The sequence below is a fragment of the Lissotriton vulgaris genome, chromosome 5 (assembly GCF_964263255.1).
Source record: "Lissotriton vulgaris chromosome 5, aLisVul1.2, whole genome shotgun sequence".
Classification (NCBI taxonomy): Eukaryota; Metazoa; Chordata; class Amphibia; order Caudata; family Salamandridae; genus Lissotriton; species Lissotriton vulgaris.
The window spans coordinates 71,990,983-72,011,944 of NC_141693.1; the positions used below are offsets into that span (position 1 = coordinate 71,990,983).

The window sequence follows — 20,962 nt, forward strand, 5'->3', positions numbered from 1 at the left end:
TCGAGGGAGACCAGGAGCACAGCAGCCAGGGGGAGGCGAGTCTGATTGTCAATCTGTCTAAGAAAATCCTTTCACCAACGGAGAAAAGAGTCCTAGAGAAAGGTCTTGGGTTCGTCCCCACCCCAACTCCGGACAGTTTTCAAGAAACAATTGAACTAAAACAATTCTTCAGGAAAATACGCCTTCGGGCGTTCTTTGAAAATCAACCTGAGCTTCCTAGTTCAGATACTGGTTTAAGGAAACCATCCACCTTTACCCCAAGTGATGGGATGGTCCCCCCGGAAGTCCTGACCTTCGAACGGGCAGTGCTCACCAGCATGCAAAACAAACCAAAGGTGAAACCCTTCCACAATCTGACAACTGCAGAAAGAAAAGCATCAATCGACCTGGGGAGGGATGACTCCATTGTTATTAAACAAGTAGACAAAGGGGGAGCCACTGTTATACAAGATTATGAGGACTATGACCGTGAGTGCAGACGACAATTGTCGAACACTACTCATTATAGACCATTGATGGAGGACCCCACGAAACGGTTGATGACAACCATCACCAGCCTCATTATTGAAGCCGAGACCAATGAATGGATCAGCAAGAAAGAAGCTGAATTCCTAGTAACAACGGACCCAGTGACCCCGTATTTCTACACCCTCCCCAAGATCCATAAGGGGACCACCCCTGTCCCAGGTAGACCGATTGTCTCCGGCATCGGATCACTGTTGGAACTTCTGTCCCAATTTTGTGACGCCTTTTTCCAACCACTGGTGAAGCAGATTCCGTCGTATTTACAAGATACCAGAGACGTCCTACGCTTGATCGATGACATCGATGGAAGGGAGGACATCGATCTACTCCTGACCTTAGACGTAGAGGCGTTATACACGAGCATTCCGCAACAAGCCACACTAGAAGCCGTGGACTCTCTGATGCGACAGGAAGAATGGACCTCTCCCACTCCCGTTGCCTTCATCATGGAGCTTGCCCACATAGCCCTGACTGAAAACTTTTTTCGATACGAATCACAACTGTATCATCAGGTCAGTGGGACCTCAATGGGTTCGACTTTTGCTCCCAGCCTGGCTGGCATCTACATGGCGGCCTTTGAAAAGAATTACATCTACCCTCCAGAACAGAATCCCTTTCGAGATAATCTCTCACTATGGCGTCGATATATCGACGATATCTTGATTTTCTGGAAAGGTGACCGCCCCAGCTGCGAGGCCTTCTGCCTATGGATCAACCAGCAGGACCCATACTTAAAATTTACAGGCACTATCTCGGAGACATCCATACCCTTCTTGGATCTAACGATTCAATTGGATCCATCAACGATCAGCACCACTCTGTTCAAGAAGAAAACTGATAGAAACAGCCTGCTCTTGTATAACAGCCACCACACGAGAGCACTGAGGGAGAACTTGCCCTTCGGTCAATTTCTCCGGATACGGAGAAACTGCAGCTCAGTCCACGACTATAAACATGAAGCGAGGATTCTACAACACAAGCTCCAAGATAGGGGATACCCCACACGACTTCTGAAGACTTCATGCAAACGAGCACTCAACAACAACAGAGAGTCGCTGCTCGAAGTCCACACAAAAGATAAGGATGAGACGATTACATGTGTCACGTCCTACACAAGGCACTCGACGTTTATAAAGAAGATCGTGAAATCACACTGGGGGATCCTCAATACGGCTGGCATGGATTTGCCTTGCCCGCGCTTTGCATTCAAGAGGACAACGAGTCTAAAAGATACCCTCATCCACACTCGCCCGAAACAATCAAGCACCCGACCAGTCAACACTCTATGGGACCTTCCACCAGTCGTTGGACATTATCGTTGTGGATCTTGTGTAGTTTGCCCGCAAACAATCCAGGGCAAAACTATTGCACTACCTAGGGACTTCTGTTGGAATATCAACAGACATACCAACTGTAACAGCTCAAGGTGTATCTATGTACTCATATGCCCTTGCAAAATGCTCTACATCGGGATGAAGATGCGCCCAGTTAAACAACGCATCATGGAGCACAACAGTAATGTACGATGTCAAAAGACTCATACTAAACTATATGAGCACTGCAGAGAACGAAATCATGGAACTGAAAGTTTGCAATGGACTGTACTGGAATGCCATCCGTCTATGAATCAACAAACCCTCTTTAAAATGGAGCAAAGATGGGTACATCGTCTACATACTGATGAATATGGCCTTAATGATGCTGTGCCCTGGACTATGCTGTCCAGATAATACATTCCATGGATTTACAAGACATTCCATGGGCTGACTGTCCAATGACCAGTTTAATTCCCAATCATTACTATCTAACTCCTTACTGTTAATACTGGTCTGCCGATTCCCAACCCATTTCAAGATGGCGCCCATTGTCACGAGCCAGGTACATGTTTGGTAGTCCTTGCTTTCCATGTTTCAACGCGCTGCGTGTCCTAGCAACGCTGGGCAGACACGCCCCCTATGGTGCGCGCGCATTCCGCTTTGTTTAGCGGTGGAAACACGGACCGCTTGTACCGGCTTTCCTGCGGTCATACCGACGAGGGCGGGGTAGGTGACTAGAAGCCTGTGCCAGAGGCAAGTCAGGTAAGGCGTGTTTTCCTTACACGCAACACACCCGAGGCTTTGGATTTACGATCGTCATGATCCTATGACGCTTGCGACTCCATTTCATGGTAAGCTTGACCGCTCCTCAACATTATGACGAACGGTGATTCGCTTTCTTTTCTTTAGGTGCTAGCTAACCAGCACTGACCCCTCCAGGTCTGCCGGGGGGATCACCGACCAGGGACTGCGGGTGAGCTCCGCGCAGACGCTACCCCCTTGCACACAGTTTACCATTCACCATTGTTTGGGGGTATTCAGTACGATCGCGATCACTGAGGGTGCTATGCCCTGCTGGAAATAATTAGTGCGTTTAAGTGGTAATCTTTCTTAGGTTAAATTTTGGATGTGCACACACACACCTCCTTAAGCCTGCATGACACACACGTGTCACCCATTTTGGTGTGGCGCACGATATATGTTGTGATCAAACATACTGCATGCCAATTGATAACTCCCATTGGCTTTTTTGAAAGGACATAATGCAGTTCATTTTGTCCCGCATCTCTTTTCACCCTCTCTGAGTGTTATTAATTCACCGGGGCTGTGACCCCCTTCAATACTCAATCACTTGCATGCCATGATTTCATGCAATAATGTCTGTAGTAACATACAAACTATTGACTGTACCCTTTTTTTGTTTCTTTCTCTAGTCCCAGGGAGGGTTTCAATGAAGGGTTGATCCTGCGACACAAGTCAGGTCGTATACCCGGTTCCTTAATTATTGAGGAATCCTATAGCAATTTTATGAGCACTTTTGGTCCTGATGAATTGCCCCTTTGGGCATGAAACATGTCGACCACACTTGGACTGAGGGTTGAATGAGGCTTGATTACCCTAATCGTCACGCCTTAGTACCCCTCACCTTTTCACACATTTTAATGAGGCAGTGAGCCATGTTATTAAAAGTTCCCCTATTGGACTCTACTGACCTGTTTTAACCTCACTCACGCTCACTATTGCACTTCTTAGGTCCCTCACACACATGCACCCGTTGGCAAAAGGAATAAAAGATCTCCGCGAAAGTGCAGCACCCTGTGCTGCCCGACGGGCATTGCACCGCCAGCCTGCCGTTGGAGCAGGGTGCCAATGATGATACTGGACATTCATCGGGTGGGATGACAACAGCCATTCAACCTTTGGTATGTGTGAGGCACCCTAAATTCCGAAAAGGGATTACTTCATTCCCTGTTTTGTCACACCCTGTAAGAGAGAGGTTCTATTGAGTTACTTTAGTTAATCACGTTGGGGAACCTTGTACTATTAATTGTTGTTTTTTATTTTTTTATGACCCACACCGACGCTCTTCGGCCCGAGTGCTTTTTAGACGCACCCAGGCCAAGCCACACACTGCGTTCGGCCTTTTCAGATGCACACAGGCCAAGGCACACACTGCATTCGGCACCCCCAGTATTTGTGAGACAACAGGCAGTCCCCCAAGGGAGTCTTGCGAATGGTTACTTACCACGCTTCGAGATGAACGCCTTTGTGACGCCCCAGTACACGGCCACAGCAGACGATCCGATTAATGTACGACCCAGATGGCATGAAGTGCGGAACGTAGCACATGCCCCAGGCGTTTGTCTCGCCCCCAGCGTGCCCCTTGATGCGGCGCAATTGCGTAATTGGCGCTTCACATGGCATGAAGGGCGGACACACGCCCACAGCGTTTGTCCCGGCCCCCGCGTGTCACGCCCCCAGCGTGCCCCTTGATGCGGCGCAATCAAGACTCACATGGCATGAAAGGTGGAACGTACAACACGCCCCAGCATTTGTCACGCCCCCAGCACACGCACACAGCAGAACGCAGACACGCCCACAAGGGACTACTTTGCTGGCACGGTTCTTTTACCTTTTAAATGTATATGGTGGCCGTCTGCATAGCCTATGTCCTTCTGCTGCAACTGCCCTTTCCAACGCTGTATTGGGTGTTGTGATTGGTGCTGTGGTTACTGAGCTTACCCGCCTCAAAGGTTTGGGCTCTCTCTTTATAATATTAGTATGGATGGATGGATGGTGATTTATACCTATATAAGGGCATGAATCGGAAAAATTACAATACGGTCCTAAAATGCTACACAACACTCACTCCACGTTATCATGTTCATCTAAGCTCAAGCACTAACATATAATCTAGGGCATGTGTATACAACCCCCAAAAACTCATATAAAATGCATTTGAAATTGTTGTACACGGAAAAAATGAGCATTTGTATAGTACGCATTTAAAGGCAATGATTTCACTGTAAGCATATGATATATAATGCTAACCGAATGAATCACGAAAATTACATTTATGAAATGGCTCTAAGTTACAGAAGAAAAAGTCAAGACCATCCCATAGCAGAATATATAAACTGTTTCAGTTTTTAGATTAGGTCAATATTGTTTCTAAGAAATATTCAAAGAATTCTTGTTCTCTAAGAATAGTTCTACTTGGGGTGGAGCCTAGCCTGCAACAATGATGGCCGCTTAAACCCTCGGCTCCGCCGACCCTCCCGCTTTCCTCCAGCATTGCGATCTATCCTGCAAATTATCCTGACTATGAGCGGAGTTTTCTGAACGGGGAAGTGACTCCGATCCCAATGGTGTGCTCCCCGGCATGTTTCTAGCGGCGAAGGTGGAGGAACGTCTTCGCTTCTTCCCCGGCTTTTCATGGCGGCAAGACCGGGTGTTTGTGCGTGAGAGACGGCCAGCCCGACCACAATAACAGCGGCCATCGGAGACGGGGAGGAGTCGGACGGCCGGAGAGAGGTAGCCTCACTGCGTTCCCACTGCAGGGATCTACTCTGCTCCGCGATTCTGCACGTTGGGACAGTGTTGCAGTTGCGAGGGATACATCGTATCGCCTCCCCAGCCCGTAGAAGACCTGGACAGTTCTTTCATCTCTCCCTGCACTGTGGTGGGAGCCATTTTGTGTGTCGCTCACTCGGCACTTGTGACTGAAGACCCTGGGCCGCTACTGGGGGTCCAGGTGATTGCCGACATTGCTTTGTTCTCGAGTGCGGGGTACTGCGCCACACCCTGTCTCCGAACGCAGTGGACTGCCTATCCGGGTATGTACGGAGGTATTGGAGGAACGGGATCTTGCTACCGCCGCGGTGCTGACCGCGATGGTCGTGAACAGGCCTGGTGTTCGTGGATTCGTGCGATGGCTGGGAAATCGTCTCCGGATGCCATGTCCGGCAACTCCTTTGTGGTCTGATGGCGTGCCTCCCCGTCCTTTCTCGGAACCGATGTTTTTGCTCTGGCCAGCCGGCCTTGGAGGATTGTTGCTGTGCGTTGCTTCTTTTTGTACTGTTATTGAACTCACAGTGTTGGATCGGACAGACTTTATTGGACAGCATCCAATTCTGTCGTGGCCCTCCTGTTCGCCTTTTTCATCTAAGATGGCGCCTGGACGGCTAGTCTTAGTCGACGCACCGGATCGCAGGGGGCAGGGTTGAGGATGTTTTCTTGGTTGCGGTTGCTCGCACTGCTGAGATTCTGAAGGACTGGCTGGACATTGACTGGGTTGAACGTTGGTATTTATCGGTTCGGGGGTCGGGGGTTGGGCGGCTGAGAACTCACCTGTTGGTTGTCTTCCTCCTCCATCTTTTCACTGCCGGCGGGGGGTGCTGGGTGTCCGGGGGTGTATTTGTTTCTCTCCTCCTCCACTTCTTGTACTTTTTCTCTTCTGTGGGGCAGTTCCGGGGCGACAGGCATGCTGTTAGTGGGTTAGGCCGTAGCCATTACAGGGGTGCAGGGTGGCGGGTGCGGGGGGGTTTGTTATTTTAGTTTGTTTTGTTCTATGGTCCCTATCGCTCTTTTCCGGCTTTGGGAGGGTTCTTTCCTCTTTAGTAGGGTTGGCTGTCTCTTGGTCTTGCATCTTACCTCTTCTTTCGGCATCTCCACTAGCCCCTGTTTCTTTGTTCTTGGGGGTGGGCTCTCTGGGGTGATATTTAGGAACGTTGTTTACTGTAATATTGTTTGTAGTTTAATGTTACCGCCGCGGCTGCCTAGATTATATTGTTGCTATAGCCATAGCCTATCTCTGACTGCCATTGGGGTGCGTCCCCCTTGTCTTTTCTGTATATCTCTCATGTAAGGTGTTGTGTCCTTGCTGTTGCAGCCCCTACTCTTCTTCAAAATTTAAAAATGAAAACCTCGTATCCTGTGTTGCGAGCCTCACAACCGCGCCTGGTGTACTTTACCATATCCTGTTTGCTGATTGACCTGAAATTTCTCCTGTTTTTATTGAATGTATTTGCGGCCGGCCATGAGGGTTGTGGGCCTGCGCATGTATCTCCCTGTTTTTTTTTTAATAAAGGTTTTTAAAAAAAAAAAAAAAAGAATAGTTCTACTTTAAGCAGATTACTTTGTGCCCCAAAAAAAAAGTTCAATTTTGGAAAAAGTCAAATCAAATAGTAGAAAAATATAGTTCCAAAGTTAGAAGATTTGTTTTGAAAAGGCAAAGGTAGTATTTTCAGCTGAGAGAACGCTGTGTGCAACTTTCATAAGTTATTCTCGGTGTCAGGAGAAAACATTAAATCATCAAGGCTGGCAAAGAAGTCGTCTACCACAGTAGATGAGAGTTCAACCACTTCATTAAGTAGATCAATTGTACACAGATGTGAAGCATCGCCATCAGCGTCAGTCGCATTAGCAATGTTCATAGCAGATGGTACCTGTGTGCCTGGTGGTCCGCGTATCTCACCTCCAGTTGGATTTGCCGGCTGTCATCGGGATTGGTAGCCGTTGGGGGCAACACAACACATGAGCCGTTACCGGACCCAGTAATGCGTCAACATCCGTTGGCAGTGCTGATGGGAGTGTCAGACAGATATCTAACATGCATTCCTCTCCACAAAGCAGGCATCGTAGAACAGGTAAGATGCAATCTTGCCAGATTGGTCCAAACGATAGGAACCACGTGGTATTCAGATCTCTCAAACGAGCCAAGCCAAGAATCTGTGTTATTCTGTCACGATACCTCATCACCTGGAGCGCATTCTCTATGCTGACTTGGGTATTGCTGGTGGCTGGATTTGCCATAACGGAGCAGGAAGAATAAAAATAAGATCCCTGCTACAAGTACCAAAATAAGAGGCAGGCCACCGAACACAGAGTACACGAAATTTGGAAAAATGCCTAGGACTGCTTCAATGGGTGTTAACAGTCCCGCAAAAATCGTCTTAAATACATGTACAACACCGCTGGTATCAGACATGTTTAAGGTACGACCGAACATTTTTGCGAAATGTATTGGACAATTTGACGATAAAAGGTTATGTATTTTAGCAGAGGACCTTGCAACTTGCAAATCATACGTCTCTTTGGACGAGGTCAGTGGCACCGTTTTTTGTAAAAGAATGGGTTTCATTCTGCTCAAAGTATCAATTCGAATAGAAGAGATGTTCAGTGAAGGCCATAGCGGCGACTCCCCGTCTGTCTTCATTTTAGGAAACAATACTTGCATACAACAAGTGACCCTGGCTTACACGCTAACGACATAGGCTACACCTGGCTTCATTCCACAACAGCTGTGATCATTCTACATTATGTAGCTGCCATTGGAAAGCTGCCTAAAAATTGGATCTATGACCGCTGTTGGAGAACCTTGCAGGTGGCATGATAAGTTGTTTGAAGAACCATCACAGGATCCATGTAAGTTAATGCCCTCACAAAGAAGTGTACCACTTAGTGCGCTGTTACATTGTGAACCACTGAGAAATACTTCCTTTTCCCCACTCCAACATTTGTGTGTGTGTGGTAAATGCCAGGTCGACTTTATGTACTCTTTACCCAACCTTTCATACAGGCCGGCTGGTATGTGTTTCAAGCAATACTGAAAATGGAAAATCGTAACTGGCAAAGTGATGGTGCCATGTATTATCCATTCTACTGCTGGTTTCTCAGAAACGGTTAATGGCAATCTTTCCAGTTTTTCTATGCTCAGCACCGTATAGTCTGCTCCCCTTTGCACCAAAGAGATTTGTTTATATGTAGGGTTAAATTCCGTAAACAAGGACGTGGTGTTGATTATACGCCAAGGCACGTAGCCTGAACAAAGGTTTTGTAACATCCAGCCTAGCAGCAGTATAGAACGCAATTGAGACTGCCCATGCTGTAAAATGAGAAAGTCCTGTTCCATTATGTCTATGGTAGAGGATACAATGCTGTCCAAGAATAAATTCTGGATGACAGAGTTGTTAACCCATTGTCAACTACAGAGAGATCTTTCTCTAAATTAATACGACCAATCTCCCATATTCGCTCTGTAGTTTCCATTTGCGTGATTTTCCATGCTTTATTATAAGCAGCGTATATACCGGTGTCTATGAAACGTTTATGACGTGGTTTACGAGATCCTAGTAAGAAATCTCTTAATTCAACGCCATCTTTAAGTAAAGTTAAGTGCTGTTTTATATCTGGAAGTGTGGATTTCTGTAGTCACTCAAGGCATAGTTTTCCTACACTGTAAGTGGTTATTATCCCTGGATGTTGTCTCTGGATATATCTTGGATCTGGCCTAGTTACTGTAAACCCTTGTGTTTTGTTCAGGAATCTATCTTGACAGTAATTCGTGTCTGTGGGCCAGATTAACCATTTTTTCCTATCAGGATTAGTTCTGTTCTGTTGTAAAATATAGTTTACGTCTACCTCCTCATGTGGTAGTTCAATTACCATCAGGTGTGGGTTTAGGTATTGACAGTTTGTTTAAATCTTTGTCTTTGTCAGTTGAACAGTGTCATTTAAAAACATAATTTATTCTGGGATGATGCATGCTCTGAATAAGGCTTCTAAACCTTGCACCTGCCAGTCTTTTGTGCCATAGACAGTTTTTGTCTCAATGTTGTCTTTCCAAAAATAAAAACCTAATGTGGACAATTAAGCATAAAAGGCCGCAGAATAAATTTGCTTAATATTGCTCAACGTACTTTTCATTCCTGTCTGATTAACATTTTTAAAGTAAAAAGTTTCTGGATTTGTGATATTGAAACCTGAAAAGTATGGACATTTTTCATAACATGTTTTAGAGCTACCTTTTGGTGGCGTCGGACAATGTTCTCATTGATTATAAGTTAAAACCTTTATAGGGTTTGCAGTTTGTGCAAATAATGATGACCATAGTGATTAAAACAATACATTTGTTCATAATCTGATGAACCTTCTAAGGATTCATGTTTAGTACATTTTGCTGAAATTTCTAAGTCTGCCATCATTTTGCTAACAGTCTCAAAGTCCCAATCATCAGAAAATTTTCTGGGTGAAATAAAGTCACTCAAAGAAACCTTAAATTGGTGTGGAATCTTCAACAGCTCTACAGGACCATAAATGTCGTAATCAGTTCTGTCCCATGCTATACCACCTGGTATAGGAATGGCTGTGATGTTCACTGATGACAGGTCTTGTTGTTCACGATGAGATGATTGGTGTGGCTTCAGGCGCAAGTTGATGTTCTTACTTGCTGTCTCCATTTTACTATATTTTCCATCTATCAACTTTCCCAAACTTAAAAGAAGAATGAGCCAAAGTAGGAGAAAAAGTACACCTAACACAATCTAAAATTCAACCCATGGTGAAACCAGATAAGTATTTGCAAGTTGTTGAAAGAGCTCCGATACTCGGTCTTCGAAAGTTTTATTTGCTGGCGTTGTTTCGGGCTCACTGGGATCCTCAGAAAATGTATCAAAGTTGATGAAATAGCCAGAGGCAGTTCTGTCAATTTTTGGTATTGCATCCGGATTACTTGAAATCGCTGGAGCTGCTTGATCCCTTGTCATATTATACTCCGAGGCTATATCATTGTAGACCGGAGTGTCTTGACGAACTATTATTTGGGTCTCAAGAGGCACAAGTTCCATGGCTTTGTTGCATAGTCCTTTTAACACTGCAGATTCTTCAAAGGTGATGAGTCTTTCAATTTCAACCTTTTGGATTGTAGCAAGATTTGGTCGTCTGCTACATCTTTGGAGTCCACTGGGCCCATTACTTATGGATACGGACCTGTTCTCCTTTTTTCCAGCAAGGGGCAGCAGTAACACTGCTCTTGATCCATGGATTGCTAGTACAGGTACTGGTTTTCTGTAAGAAGGCCCAAATTCCTTCTTATCTGCTATTTTTTCTCTGACCAGATCCCCAATCTTTGGAATCCAGACAGGTCTTGCTAGGACAGGTAGTTTGTCTTCAGTGGTCGTTGGCTGTTTGTTGGTGTTGCTTAGACTTCTTCTTTTTTCATTTAAGTCCTGTAAAACAGCCAAACGATCTTTGATATCAAAGGGTTTTTGTTTTCTTTCACTATCAAATTTCCCTCAGGATGGAAAGGACTTGAGTACCGCAATGCAATGCCCAAGCTGGCCATGGCCTCCTTGTAAGCTCGAGAGCTAAACGCAGGACCCTGCTCAGAATGTAGAGTGCCGATTGCGTATATGTCGATAAAGACTCGCAAATCTTTTATAACAGTTCGAGCGTCAGCCGAGCACTGAGGCCACATCCAAATGAATCTTGTCCTTTTAGTTGTGGGACCGCATTCGTCCATGTTGACATCTGTGTGTAGAAAGCGTAATGCTGTCTAACAATGGTGTCTGTACTGGGCTGGCTACACTGTAGTCCGATATCTGGTGGTGTTCAAAGCTATGATCTCTGTAGCAGACATCACAATTTATTCCAAATTTGTAAATGTGGAGACTCATCCCTGGTCTCCAGTACATCTTTTCTAGTTCTCTTAGTGATTTTGAGATCCCTTGATGTGTCAGACCCTCTCCCATATGTGCTTCTTGAATCAAAGCATCTCTCTGTTTCTTGTTTGGAATTACTCTATCCCCCACTCCAGGGATTCAAGCAAAAGGAAAAGAGTTTGCGTCAATAATGTATGCATATTTGAGTGGATAGTTCAGTGGTAATGCAGCACTGTAGCCTTTCTTTGTGGCATTGACAGGATAGGATAGGATAGGATGTGAATTTATACAGCGTGAATTGCTGCCCGGAGGCGTCCAAGCGCTAAGAGTACCATGAACCCGCAAGAAAACATATAGGGAGGCTAGGATAGAGTTAGTTGGGCAGAATGAATAGACAAGTTTTCAACTGTTTGCGAAACGCAGACAGATTGGGGTTGGCTCTGAGGTGCAGTGGAAGGGCGTTCCTGGACCTGGCAGCATTATAGGAAAACGTCCTGCCTCCAGATATAGACCTTTTTATTCTGGGGGCCATTGCGAGGAAGGTCTGACTGGAATGGAGGCTTCTACTAGGAGTATAGTGGGTGATTAGGTCACGAGTAATCCTGGGCCAGTGTTCCAGAAGGCCTGGGGTGCTATACACATTGCCTTGAACATAACTCTCTGGCGCACCGGTAGCCAATGGAGGCTTACCAGTCCGGCCCTCACTGATTGTCTGCGAGCAGAATGCGTGCTGCGCAGTTCTGCACTATCTGGAGCCTTCTCAGAGTGTATTCTGGGGCACCAAGGTAGAGCATATTGTTGAAGTCAAGGCGTGACTGTATTAAGCCCTGTATGGCCACCTGTTTGGCTTCCATGGGGAGAATAGGGAGGATGGGGACAGCTAGCATTGTTTCACCATCTATTTTTGTTTTTGAACGAGTGATTGCAGCTACGGAAGCCGTTTGCACAGCTGCCTTCTCGGCTTCATCGGCCAATGAATTCCCTTAAACGTGAACGCCATCACGCTGATGACTCAGTGTATGAATCATGTGAGTCTTTTGTAGTTCTTTCTGTAAAAGAACTATTTGTTCCCTAAGCATTTTATGCTTGATTGTGCCACCTTTTGCGTCTTTGAAACCGTTTTGAACCCAGTTCTGCAAATATTCATTATAAGACTGGACGCAGTAATACGAATCACACACTATAAGTGTGGGGAATTCACGATCGGTATTTTCAAGCGCCATCTTGAAAGCCTGTAGTTCAGCTAGCTGAGCTGTACAGTCTCCCTGAAAGTGAGTTTTTGTGACCATAGGTCCGAATTTACCATCGCGCCAGCGACCTTTAACAATCGCGCAAGCAGCACTATAAGCTTGTTTACCCCCAATTGCGGGTTGTGCTGATCCGTCTGTATAAATTATACATCCGTAATGCTCGAGAGGCAGAATTTCAGTGAGCAGAGGACATTCTTGTTCGTATTGGCGAAATTCTTGTGTCTTCAAGTAGGAGTCAAAAACGTATTTAACGTCTGTTGCAGCAAGGGAATTAACCCATTGTATCCATCTTGGATGAAAAGCTTTGGCATTTGGTATGCTCGCTTTTGTCACTGCCTCTAAGGCAGGTACAGGCGTAACGACCTTTATGCGTTTTCCCTGTGCGAGTGCTCTTTCCATTGCTACTGCAGTATGAACCGCTGTCAGAATTTTTTCTGTTGAAGTGAATTTCATTTCAGCTTGTGTGTACAAGTGTGATTTGGAAGCTATTGGTACATTTTCACCCTCATTAAAGTTAGGTATGTGAATCCGCATCTCCCTGGGATGATTCGGATTACAAGATTGTGTACATTGTCGCGTGTCTGTAAATGTGTTGTTGCTAACATGTCTGTTTGCACTGAACGCAAAATTACTGTGTGATTTTGAGTCCAATTAGTTGGTTTGAAATCAGGTTTGATTAATTCGTATGAGAGGTTTAACCCTTTCTGCGTAATTAAGAATGTAAGTTCTTCCGAAGTTTAGGAATCCTAGAATTGACTAAGTGTTTCAGCGTTTTTGGAGGTTGGAGCAGCGCAAATTTTTCTAAAACGTTGGCTGCCAGGCTTTTGCCTTCACTTGAAAGTTTATATCCCAAAAATAGGACGTTGAGGTTAGTAATTCTTGATTTTTTCAAATTGAATTTGTACCCTTCAGAGGCGAATCCAAGTATTATGGTGTTCACCCTGTTCAAGTGCCTGTCCACATCATCGTCTGTTAGATAGATGTCATCGACAAAAGATAATGCCTCATCATCATACATTTGTAGTAACTCTGTTACTCTGGCTGAAAATAACCCTGGACTGTTCTCGAATCCTTGGGGGAGACGACAAAAGTGTCACTGTGTCCCCATTAATGAGAAAGCAGTCAGATACCTGCTCAACGGTGCAATGTTTTGACAGAAGAAACCGGTTGAAATATCTAATGTAATTTTATATTTTTTACACACAATATTATTCATCATTGCTGCACTGTGTGCATTTTGTACTGCAAAGGTTTTGCAACAAGAGTTTAGATGTCTGTAGTCCAAAACTAGACGATATGTATTGTCTGGTTTGGAGATAGGAAACAAAGGGTTGTTCATTGACGAGGTGCATATTTCAATCACCCCTTGGTATTCAGGTTGATCTAAGATCTCCCTGGCCTGTTTTTTAGCTTCCTGCTTAACTGGATACTGCCTCTGAGCAGTAGGTGGATTTTTTAATTGGATTTTATGGTGAGGAGAATCCTCATCCCATCCCACATGATTTTTATATAATGCTGGAGCCTGGGCCACGGCCCATTTTCTGGCATAGGTGTATTTTTTGTTAATAGGAATATGATTAGAAAAGGCTGGCATAATGATTTATTCGCCATGTGGGCACTCTCTGACAAATTTAGGTGGCCAGACTTTTTCAGCTAAAAGGATGTCATAACCCTTAGAGAGCTTCTCCTAAAAGAGTGCTCTTATTTTTCTAGTTATGTCCCCCTCTATCCAGAGTGTTACTTCATATAACTTATGGGGTACACTAACACTGGTGTCCGCAGTTTCAACCTGAATGTATTCATTCAGATCCACTGTCTCCGGATGATCTTTCAAGATATTGTGAGCTATGGGAACCTCTGCTGCGCTGTCCAGCATTGTCTGGGCCCACTCCCCGTTCTTGAGTTGGGTCCTCAAGATCCTCGGCATGTCTGATTTTAAGACTTGCTACCTGATTCTTGTTAAAGTGGGTTTTCTTATTTTTTGGAACGTGTTGTTCGTCTTTGGACTTCACACGTTCTTACTTGTGTTCTGATCGTCCTCTTCTTTCAGATTTCTGTGAGGAAGTCTGAAAGGTACGAGAGGAACGTGTATCAGTATCTTGATATCTATCAGGTTTTTTTCAAATTATCCCTATTTCTGAGGTTATACCTTTTTTCAGAGGGCTCCCTTTGGGGAGACCTTCCTCTGGATTGAGAGCACTTCTCTTTAGGAAGTGCCCGTCTAGTATTTTTCCATTTCTTTTTAGGAGTAGTTAGATTATTTTTATTAAAAACTTTTTCAGGATTTTCAGTTAGTTGGGGTTTTACTTGTTTTCCACCCAAACTATCTCTACCTAGTTCTTCACAGGATTGTTCAATAATTCTGGCAAGTTCATATGGTTGCTCAGTTACATCAAGTTCTTTTAGTTTTTGGTGGATTGCCACTGATGCTGCTTCACCTTTAATGTTAGCTAATAAGATAGCTGAGGCCTGTTTGAAATCCTTCAGTAATTTCATACCAAGATTCAAGGCCGGTTTTGGACCGTATTCATTTTGAATCTGTCTCGGAACGTCTAATATTACCGCCATAGACGGGACACCATGTGTTTTTGTGTAGATTGAAGCAAAGACTGTACCCAAGTGTGTCAGTCCTCCACGTGTGGTGCGATCCCCATTGGTAACCAGATTGTTAGAATCCTGTGTTTCTCATGAGGTGTACTATCAGGAAATACTGCCTCTATTTCAGTAATTTTTTGAGCTAACCAGAACAGAATGTGTTCCTGTTTCGTGGGTAATTTACCAATGACTGATTGTATAGTCTGTGGTGTCATTTTGTTTGTGTTCCCCTGGTGAGGGGTGTGCTGTGGAATCCTTAAAGCAGGTTGGACTGTTCGAGTCCGCATGACATATTGAACCAATTGTCTGTGTATTTTAATTATTTGTTTTAGCTGAGCTAACAGTTCTGGTCCTGTCATTCTTTCAATGTCAGGATGTGGTGTATAGCTGGCTAGTACCGGCCATGTTGCTCCTGGTCTACCTAGTGGACCGAGCCTGGTAATGTGATATTGATGTTGTGGGGCGCCTTTAAACCAGAGCTGATGCTTTTGGTAAGTTAGTGGAATTTCAATGTCCTCAAAAAGAACGTATTTCGCTGGATTTTCCTCTTCTTTGTAGAAGTGAAACACATGTGTTGTTGGATTTGCTTGTGGAAAAACAATCCATGAATAGAATATTTCTGTCTGCCGATATTCATGTGCCTCTATGACAAATATCACCCTACCATCTCTCGATAGGCCATTTGTTATATGCTTTCTATTGATGGCTTTCCATATGTTTTCCGGATGATTATAGCATCCTCGTCGGTTTATTGAAAACCTGTTGTCAAAACCCGGCTGGTTTGCATTTACTGCAGCTCCACCGGCTTTGTTGTTGTCGCCGTTAAGCGACATTGTTTAATGAAAGTTTGCAGAGCAAGTTTCAAGGAAACAAAGATAAGGTGCACAATATTTTGGAACACTGTATCCTTCAACGTTGAACAAACCAAAAACTAATACACAGGATTTTTTCATCATACTTAGTTATGGCGGATATTTTTATCCTTTAACCCACTCCAGACGTCTATTGGAGTATTTTACGGGAAAAAGGGGTCTCTGTGAAAAGCATGACTGAGTTACTCTAGTATCTAGCGTTAAATTGGTGCCTTACCAAACGCTGGGCGCCATGCACTGTAGTTCCTACATTCCCAATAGGCTCTGCGCATTGGAATAATATATACTATGGAATTGACCTAGGACTAATGTCGACTAGGTCTCTATCGAATATATTACACTTAATTGTGAGTGCCAGCTAGCTCAGAGGTCACTAGAAACTTCCTCGAATTCACAAGAAGGGATTAGTTTCTGACAACCGCATAAACATGACAACTTTGTTTCCCAAGAATAAGAAATATATCTCTAGAGTCGCGGAAACAATAGATAGATATTTCACTCAGTTAATCGTGCATGCTTCGTTTCACCAGAGGTGCAGAGAAATAGAGAGACGGACTTTTTCAATTAAAAGTATTTATTGAAGTCTTCTTTCTCGTTTAGAAGAAATGAAATGCTACAATCGTAATACTGGTTGCAAAGTACAATGCGTACACTACGAAGAGTATTATAAAGTAATACTGTAAAAGCATGGTATGGTTTCTAAGCCATACAATACATAGAATACATACATTAATAAATAAAGACTAAAAGTACTCAACTGGTGCTTCTAAAATACGCCTACCCCGATGTACCTAACCTAAGTCTAGTACGAGGGAAGAAGTAAGTGAGGTGTAGCTTAAGTTTAGTATTCTTTTTGCCAAGAATCTATCCAAGATTTCTCTTAGGGTCTGATCAGCTCTGTACCTTGATTTGGAATGAAAAAGGTCAGGCTCAGGATTCGATTTCCCAACAACCCGCAAGGGTAGCTTGGAAACACTGGAGCTGGATTTCTCGGCAGGAGAAAAGAGAGCGTCTCTCTCAGTGCGTCTGCTGGAGGGTCGGCTTCCTTCGGCACTTGCTGTAGCAGGATGCGTTGGGCAAGTAGATAGTCGAACTGCTCCAAGCCACAGTGTGTTTGCTAGAGCAAGTGGGGCATATTTATACCTTGAAGGTGCCAAGTTTGACGTAAAGTTGGACATAATAACGTCATCAAAGAGTGTCAGTTCTTTGAAAACTCCATGAGTTCTTGGACAAATCAATATTCAAGCAAGGTGAAGTCCCTAGCTGCTGAAGGCGAGTTTTCCAAGAAATCGTTGTGGATTTTCGGAACTAGTGGAAGTAGCCCTGCCATATTTGAACTGCATGCGTTATGTCTAAATATGGTAATGATTTCTATGTCTATATAAGGATATGGTGATTTATACCTATATAAGGGCATGAATCAGGAAAATTACGATAGGGTCCTAAAATGCTACACAACACTAGCACATCCCTGGACAGGAAACCTAGTGTCCAAGCCTCCCCTGCCGGAGTTTCGTCCAGCAGCAGGAGGTCAGACTCGTGTCTGCGGCTGCAGCATCCATTTTGTGATGCTGGGGCTCTGTCTAACTTTTACCTGGTTTAACAGTAACTACATGTCTTCTCCCTCTAGAAGGGTGGAATGCTACCCCCGCCGCCAGGACTGGCGGGGGGAAGTATTCCAAAGTGTTTGACACCTTACACAACATGTTTTGATAAAGCCAAACGAAAGTTAGCATTACCCGCGAGGATTATAATGCACTTAAGAGTATATGGTAGGGCTATATCATAGAACAGCTATAAGGAGATGGTGCCGAAAGCCGCAGAGGGGCTCAGCGCATGCTAGGGCACTCTCTCACATAAAACCAAGCACTCTGCCTCCAGGATTGTCGAGGCCTACCGTAGGAGTGGCTTATAGGTGTATATGTGTCTATATATATATATATATATATAGCCAAATGCCACCCAGTTGTGCTACAACGCCTGATTACAGCTGAGCTGGATTTGTGTGGTTGTGAAAAAAGTGGCGCGAATTAAAATCGTCTCTGGGAATCCTTACCAAATAAAAACTTTATTCCCAGCGGCCCAAGACCAGGTTAATAAAGGAAAAGGACAACTTTGAGATAAATTGATCTAGGTTGTCACTGTGGTTGGTCTACATGTTTCAGCCTCTTAAAAAGATGCGAGGACATTCTTCAGGACCAGGTGAATGTAGTGAGGGTGTGGCAAAAATAAGCCACGTTTTTCGTGTTATCAACACAAGCGCTAAGGTGTGTTGTGTGATGAGTGGTGTCTGTGTACTTACGGACTCACTGGAACAAACAGACTCACTGGAAAAAACACTAGCTACGTGTTACTTGTAGCCGTTTGCAGGTCCTGGGAGGGGAGCCCGTATGTAGTAACACATTTGTCAAGACGGGACGTCCGCCTTCTGCACCCATTGCGGTCTTCTCGCGGTCCTGGATGTCAATACCGTAGCACAATTACATAGCAAAATCCTTTGATTAGGAAGGGGCATGCACCAGGCTTGCCTGGTATGATAGATGGATAGATAACTCCAGATCCATTCATACACAACCCCACAGAGGTGCACGCTCATACAGATGCACATATTAATCTGCACACTCACACAAATCTTGTACAAACTCCCAAATGGATAACTTCAGTCCATGCATGCACAGACTCATAGAGACGCCCATCCATACACATATAGACTCACACACAGATGCATATAAAATCTCACAGTTGTGTAACTCTCGACTTATGCATATACATACACAATGCACACATGTATTTACACACTGACAAATGCCACCAGACCTTGTGATATACATACTCATAGGCAGGCATTCACTTATGTAGGTACAAACTCACAGCCAATAAATACGGATTAAAGCATACACAATCCTCAACCACACATGCACGTAGACATGCACATGTATTTGCATACTCTGTGTCTCAAAGTCCATAAATGCAGTCACACACAAGCACTAATCCAAGCCCATAAAAAGACAGACAAATAGATGCGCAGACATGCATGCACTCCCAAAGATAAGTCGAGGACCATCCATATATGAACACACACTGAGACACGTACACCTAAGCATGAACATACATACAAACACACACACACGCAGGTACGTACTCGCAGCCAGACAATGCCACACCTGCGCACACATGCACACACCGTGTAAGTATATAAGTAAAACCTTAAGGTCAGAAAAGTAATTCTTGTTTTTATGTATTTTAGGACGAGCCCTTGGCTGATTTCAGCTCCAATATCCAAGTGATCCAAGTGCAGTGACTCTGGTCAGTATATTTATTTGGGGGGGAACATGACCCAGTCTGTAGGGCGACTCACCAGCCTCTGTGTGTCGTGAACTATAGGAGGTCACAAAAAGACATGGGCACAGACATATACAGAGACACAGCACTGACTGCAGCCACTCACCCTCATCGTTTTATATTGTTCATCGTCCTTGACTTTAGACTCCACAAAATATTTTTCCTCTTTCTTCAGAAGACGCAGCCACTCTTGAAGTTTTACCTGCAGAGATGAGCGTGCAAAAAAATAAGTGTAGATCCGTACAGTGCGGTCTTACTTACAAAACAGAGTCACTACAGTACCTGCCACATGTACCCAAATGGTACGTACCAGTCATACATTAATAATGTAAGTACCAGCTACACAAGTCAAGTAAAAAATAAAGTTTATTTGGACCGTTTGTCTTTCAACCACATAAAAACATGACATTATTTATAATTACAAATTCATCACCCCTCGCTGTAAATCCCTAGACATCATTGCTTCAACCTAACTTACAGCCAGGCATTTCCTATTCCATAAGAAACCTTTTAACAGCCTGCATATACTTCGCAACTGCTATTGCAATTTCAAGATTTATCATATCAGTGAGAAGTTCAATTGCTTGTATACGTGACCTAGTACCATATTTTAAGAAATGTGGGCGTAAAAACTGTTTTCGCTGAGCTAACAATTTTTAACAGTTCATTAGGATGTGTAAACTATTACATTTCATACCCATCCTTCATGTGCATTTACCATCAGGTCGCATCAATTCTATTTTTATTTTACCATTTATCATAGCAGGATTGATACCAATTTTCAACCTTAGTACTTCCATTCTAAGCCATTGGTTAGGTAGTGTGTCTAGATAAGGGTAGCAGATTTCTTTCACCCAACAATTTCTCATAAACTTCACAGATTCTTTCTTTCTCAGGTACTCCATTTCGATCAATCTAGACGTTTCCTTCCCTAAAGATCTGAGTACACTCTTTGTTTCATCTATATGCAGTCTGCAGATCGATTTTCACCATCAACTTTTCATAAATGGTGTAGACTTTCTTTTTTGTCGCCTTGGCCCATTTTAATTCACTATGCTGAATCTCTTTTATACACCATTGTGACACATTCGTATCTACTCCTATCCCCAAACATTTCCAGAATCTAAGTAGACTCACTTGCACCTTTACATTCCATGAAGTCATTCCTAACTCCAATGTAATTTCCTGAATCATTGATGAGCTAGGAAGTAACAATAACGATTTTATGCATTTACGCTCCTCGCTATCCCAGGTACTTTTACTGCCTAGGCAGAGAATTTCTGCTTCATACTGACGTTGCAGGGGATTCGTTTCATTGTAGGCCTTCAACAATGGCCTATGGGACATATCACAATAACTGCAATTACATTTTTTCAGCCCACATACAGATGCTTGGGCTTTTACTTTCTGTGCCTCCAAGTGCATACCCCACTTTAGTGACTTGTCAAAACATATTCCGAGATATTTGTACTCATTGACCATATCTAATTTGGTTTGCCCCAAATACCAATTGAACTTCTGATCTCTCTTTCCTAAACACAGGATTTTCGTTTTATCCATGTTTACTGTTAGTCGTTTTGTAGCACAATTTTTACTAAAAGCATTTAGCTTCCTTGGTAGAC

At 43.9% G+C, this 20,962-nt stretch overlaps 1 protein-coding gene across 3 annotated transcripts in view; it reads right to left on the reverse strand.

The window, feature by feature from the left end:
• Positions 1-20,962, reverse strand: part of LOC147710215 (E3 ubiquitin-protein ligase TRIM39-like) — a 229,427-nt gene that overhangs the window by 177,654 nt on the left and 30,811 nt on the right. For all 3 annotated transcript variants that reach the window (XM_086920889.1, XM_086920892.1, XM_086920888.1), the window contains one exon: positions 19,447-19,542. In XM_086920889.1, coding sequence (XP_086777015.1) covers positions 19,447-19,542 — 96 coding nt within the window. The remainder of the gene's footprint in view (positions 1-19,446; positions 19,543-20,962) is intronic.